Here is a 6,000-nt window from a genome sequence, read left to right on the forward strand (position 1 = left end):
AATCTAATAAGAACACAAACATGTTATTGACCATTAGTGCGTTCTGCAAACCTTCTTCAAGAAAAGAAAAACCTAGCTTTATGCACATGAAAGCGTGTTGTGCCTTGGCACCATATTAACGGAGCATGGTAGACTTTACTAAATAACAAATGTTTAAGATACATTTTCACAACCTTTGCCTCATAATAGACGAAATCCTAAACACAGCACAGAGAGGGTGTGGAACTGCAAGCAGGCCCCATTCCCTCCGACTGACACACGAAACTGCATATTGCAGCCCCATTTCTCAAAGAGAGAGAATTTATCGGATTAGTCTGTGGTGGACCAAACAACCTTCTCATGGGTGCACCAAGCAAAAGGATTCTTGGGCTGATAATCCTACCCTGAACCCAGGAGATGGGAGGCCCCATGGCAGCAAGGGTCCAACCTGTCATGACCTCTGCTCCGTTTTCTTGCTCTAATTCCAAATCAGTGCAACCTGCCAAGTTCACTTTTCAATCTCAGTTTACCAAATTTAAACACAATTTATAAAGACCTTACTTCCTCCTTTCTTTAAATGTGACCCAGGTATTAACCGCAGTGCTCTCGAGCACCTAACACCTACTTCCATGATTACTTGCTGGGACTGCAGCTCGGATCACCCAGCTGATATTTTGGAAGGTCAGCACCCCAATACGACAGAAGCCAACACTAAGAGTGGCTGAAACTGAGATACTCCCACCCATGCTGATGTTAGGGTAAGTGGCGTGCATACATTGCAACGAAGTGTAGTGGGTCTCCCATCCCCTGAACAGCAAGTATGGGAAGCTCAAGGAAGGCTTGCATTTTCCAGCAGATGACTGCTCAAAAACAAGTCCCACTAAACTCAAAGGGACTTGCATCTTAGCTGGGCTAGTATCCCACTTACCAACCATGTAGCAAATCAGACATGAATGCCACTTCTCCATTCATACTACTTTTCCATTCACAAGGCTGCATGATTTTGTTCTTTAACCAATATAGGGCATATTAATCCTAGAATTCTATGTATTTTATACAGGTTTTTAAAAAATATATATTAGATGCAATATTAGCGAGGAATGCAATACCTGGCTGAACCCAAGACTTTCCCCTTATTATGTTTTATGACCTCGTTAGCGAGGATTGGTAAGGTTTGAGTAGCCTTGCTAACTTACCTCCAGTGAGTAAACAAGTTAATTGGAATTACTAGTTTATTGTACCTATCATCAGTCATAAATAATTGGTTCTAGCTTGACTAGCTCTGCTTAGAGCTAGCAAAGTAAAGAGAGATGAGAAGAATCCTGAGATTACAACCCTGTGAGTTTTAATGATCCAACTTCATCTTCTTCTCTTTCAACCAATTCCTTTAAAAATAAAGTTAATTGGGGCTTTTTGATCAGAATCCCGTTGAACAGATGTCAAGGCAGGGCTTTCTTGCTAAGACTCCTGTGCACTGGACATTGAGTAATACAAAGGAGTCTTTAGCAATACTTGTCTGTTAAGGGGATTTCATAACATGTTTCAGAGGTAGATATTATAAAATGTTAGCTGCTATTTTCTTTGTATCATTTTTAGTTAGTGGTTTTGTGCGCCTAATTTTCACGGCATCACTTTTACTAATTTCTTGCATAATAAAGAGCATTAAAAACTTTCAATAAAGTAAAAACTCCTGTGTGGATTGTTGGGAGTTTAAAAAGCCAGGTTCCCAAGATGCAAAAACAAAAACGTACTATACAGAGCAGATTCCTCTTAGAGTCTTGCTTACCACAGACCTGTTAATAAAGAGTTGATTGCCATGGGTTTAAAGAAGTAGTTAAGTTTCCATGCAGTTGAACATAGAGTAATCTCTAAAATAAGTACATAACAAAGATTTCATTACGATAATATATGAAAGGAAGGCCAATGTCCTTTCCTGCCCTCTCCAATCCTTAAGAAGTATGCACATTTGTGAGAGGCATCAGAAATGCAAGTCTCTGCTTCTCTTTATCATGTACATGAACACTTTCAAAATGCCCATGAACTGGGCCAAGTGGTCTCCCTCCTTCACTCTTTGGTGTAAATATGAATCTTACTGCATTCATCAAACTCAGCTGCTGGAGTTGCAATGGAACAGCCAGCACAATGAGCAGGAAACTACCTGGACTGGATATCTCCAAACACAAACATTTTCTGAACCTGAAAATTCTGTCCCCCCTCACTACACTAACCATCTCACTAGTTCAGACATGCATTGTCAGGTTGTCTTAGAAATTGCTATCTATTATACATGCAAACACATATACCAGTCAGAGCTCTATGCAAGCTGATTTGGTGGGAGCACAGAAAAATATGCAGAATGGTGCAGATGACTCAGGGACAATACCGACTTTTTCCCTTCTTTTTTAAAGTGTAGTTTCTAGCCCCAGCTACAACTGCTGCAATCTCAAAAACCAGAAAATGGTTGAAGACATGCAATTGCTGCAAATATGATTTGCGGAGAGGCCGTGGCTCAGTGGTCTCTGCTTGGCATGCAGAAGGTCCCAGGTTCAATCCCCGGCATCTCCAGTTAAAGGGACTAGACAAGTAGGTGATGTGAAAGACCTCTGCCTGAGACCCTGTAGAGCTGCTGCCGGTCTGAGTAGACAATACTGACTTTGATGGACCAAGGGTCTGATTCAGTATAAGGCAACTTCATGTGTTCGCTGTTCTTGCCATGATGAGCAAAACCTCAATAAATTATGCAAAACAACTAAAATTGGCAGAATTCTGTAAAATGAGAAAATAGGTAAATGCGTTTATTCATATATGTTGCATTCATGTATCGTTTGCCCACCCACCCCAATTCTCCCTGTTTTCATACTTTCATCCCTTATGCCAAATGATTTACAGTTTACGTGGCTCTAACAAGCAGCCATGGGGCCCTCTGAAATGGACCCTGGGGAAAAGGTTAAATCACACACATCTGTGCCATTTCCCCAACAGAAACTCTTCCCCTTGACTGCTTTAAGTCCAATTAAGGGGAAAAGACAGGTAAAACAAAGGGAAGGAAACAAATGGTGCAGAGGAAAAAAACGGATCTTCAATAATTTTTATAACCCCAGACCTGTATTCACTGATCATCCCATGCCCTTAATCTGAAGAGGTCAGGGAGGCTTCCGTATGGATCTCAGAGCACATGAACTCATGAAGCTGCCTTATACTGAATCAGACCCTCGGTCCATCAAAGTCAGTATTGTCTACTCAGACTGGCAGCGGCTCTCCAGGGTCTCAGACAGAGGTCTTTCACATCACCTACTTACCTAGTCCCTATTACTGGAGATGCCGGGGATTGAACCTGGGACCTTCTGCATGCCAAGTAGAGGCTCTGCCACTGAGCCACAGCCCCTCCCCTTAACTGTGTATGTGATATGAATGCCTGCCAATGGAGGATACACCCCATGCACCCTCCATTTTTCCGTACAGGTTTCGCAACAAGGCCTTGACCCAGGATGTTGGGTTCAAATACAATCTCAGCTGTGAACAGACTAGGCAGAGTGTTCCACTTGCTCCGCTTTCTTTCCCCAGTTTGTAAAAACAGCAACCCAGTAACCTACTTCTACAGGGGTGTTGTGAGGACAAGCTTCACCCACATTATTCAGGCTCATCGCACGTAGACTCCAAAACTGCAGGACTTACACCGACTCCTTTTCTCTCTTTCCATCTAATGCACCAGAGAACATCAGAGGTGGAGCCAACCAAGGTCCATTATGTTCAAAATTCTGTTCACCAGCCAGGCAAATGTCCTGGTGAAGCTCACAACTGAGGCATGACAGCGACCGCCATCCTCCTGTTGTGTTAGTTTTCAGTATCAAATTCTGGAAAACTATTCCAAAAAAAACCCAAAAAGAGACCTGTGCCATCCAAAGACCAAGGGACTTAACTAGAGCCTGCTTCATCCATCGACAATACATCTTCTTTAAAATGCCCCGTTTTTCATCTTTCCCCAGTTTGCTTTGTTTTTACACACACACAAAATTCTTATCATTCCCTTGTAAATAATAAAAGTAGGCTGGGATCCAGAAGTTGTATTATCAGTTGTCCAGTCTGCGAGTTGCTCAATTCTTCACTGCACTGTTACAAGGGAAAGCTATGCAGAGATTACAAAGAGCTCCAAGAATTGTGACTATTATTTACCAAAAATTCTTATTCCAGCCTCCCAGAGACTGCACATAATCCATCTCCTCTCCCCACAAAGCCAGTTCCTATTGCTCATATTATCCCTCTGTTACTCATATACCATTACTACCCCCCCCCCCACAAACACAAAACACTCTTCCACACATATTCCTACTGTCCCCGTTTAATAAAGCCTCTATTTACATGGATGCCAAGAGGGAGAAGGGAGAAAGGGTTGGGCAAGGCACCCAATTTGTTTTAAAACAAGTAGCTTGGTGGCAGGAGAGACCCAGAAAGAATCCTTGTTGGGGGGGGAGGGATGGTGGCTGTTGGCAGCCCCACCTATTTTCTCACTCCTGCCCCCACTATGTCGCTTCTTTCTGCTATCTTGGGGCCCATTCTGTTAACAATTTTAGCACGACCTGCAAGACTTGCTATTCCTCACCTCCTCCCAAGAAGTGAAATCTTGGAATCGGGTCAGGGAAATGCATGTTAATGCATGAGCTTAGGCACCGAAGCACCACGCAGGGCACGGCCCACCAATCTTACCTGCTGCGCCTGCGGAGGTGTACATTGAACTGCTGGTAACCCCCTTCATCATAATTATGAGGTATGCACCATTTAAAAAAAAAAATTTAAGCCATCCTTTTTAACCCCCTTCATCATAATTAGAAAAGAGCAAGAGTCCAGTAGCACCTTAAAGACTAACAAAAATATTTTCTGGCAGGGTTTGAGCTTTCGGGAGCCACTGCTCACTTCTTCAGATACAGCTTCAGATACAACTACATTCTAGCTGTATCTGAAGAAGTGAGTTGTGGCTCATGAAAGCTCAAACCCTGTCAGAAAATATTTTTGTTAGTCTTTAAGGTGCTACTGGACTCTTGCCCTTTTCTACTACTGCAGACAGACTAACACGGCTACCCACTGTGAATGATCTTCATCATAATTATGAGGTATGCACCATTTAAGAAATTTTTTTTAAAGCCATCCTTTTTAACCCCCTTCATCATAATTATGAGATATGCACCATTTAAGATTTTTTTTTTAAAGCCATCCTTTTCCAACGAGGAGCAACAGGAGAGTGCATAATAAATTAAAACAGAAGGCAACTGTCCTAATGAGGGAGGGGGGCGACATCATGTGTAATAATTGGGGGGGGGGGGCTTTAGCAATGATTCCGGGGTAGCAAAATTGGGATTTTGCAAACATGGCTCTATTGGACCGGGGACAGTCCCCTTTTCCCTCCCCTTCCCCCCCCCTGAGGGGGACCCCCAAGTCCAGACCCCCCCCTCCTGCCTGAGGGTCACCCTGGCCGAGGCCACGCCCGCCAGCCTCACCTGCGTCCCGACCACCACGATCTGCGGCAGCTGGATGATGTCGGCTCCCACCGTGTTGAAGACGTCCTGCAGCTTGTTGATGACCGGGATCAGCGCCTCCATGGCGGCGGCGATGAATGGAGGAGGCCGCGGCGGGCCGGCAAGGGCGCGCGCTCCGCCGCCGCCTTCCCCACCCCGCCGACGACGACCATTGGCGCCGGCCCGGCCGCTCCCAGCAGGCCACGCGAGGCCGCCGCCGCCTCTCGCGCCGCGGCGGAGAGACCGGCGCCGCAAGGCACGGCGGGAGTTGTAGTGCGGCGGGTGGAAGGAGGGCTCCGCTCCGCCGCTCCCTCTAGAGGGCGCTTCGGGATTATCCACGCCCTTGAGTGACAAGACCACGTTCCGCCTGTGTTAAGTGCTGTCAAATCACGACCCTACGGGGGTGGCCGCACTTGTATTCCCAGCGATGTATTAAGAGTTTGAAAACGTTATTTAAAATACTGTTCGCACTTTCTGTGTATTCCCAGCGATGTATTAAGAGTTTGAAAAC

At 45.1% G+C, this 6,000-nt stretch overlaps 1 protein-coding gene across 4 annotated transcripts in view; it reads right to left on the bottom strand.

The window, feature by feature from the left end:
- DNM1L (dynamin 1 like) overlaps positions 1 to 5,576 on the bottom strand; it is a 44,371-nt gene extending 38,795 nt beyond the window's left edge. For all 4 annotated transcript variants that reach the window (XM_056847750.1, XM_056847753.1, XM_056847751.1 and 1 more), the window contains exon 1: positions 5,472 to 5,576. In XM_056847750.1, coding sequence (XP_056703728.1) covers positions 5,472 to 5,573 — 102 coding nt within the window. In that variant the 5' untranslated portion in view covers positions 5,574 to 5,576. The remainder of the gene's footprint in view (positions 1 to 5,471) is intronic.
- Between the last annotated feature and the right edge of the window lie 424 nt (positions 5,577 to 6,000).

Source organism: Euleptes europaea, chromosome 3 (assembly GCF_029931775.1).
Source record: "Euleptes europaea isolate rEulEur1 chromosome 3, rEulEur1.hap1, whole genome shotgun sequence".
Classification (NCBI taxonomy): domain Eukaryota; kingdom Metazoa; phylum Chordata; class Lepidosauria; order Squamata; family Sphaerodactylidae; genus Euleptes; species Euleptes europaea.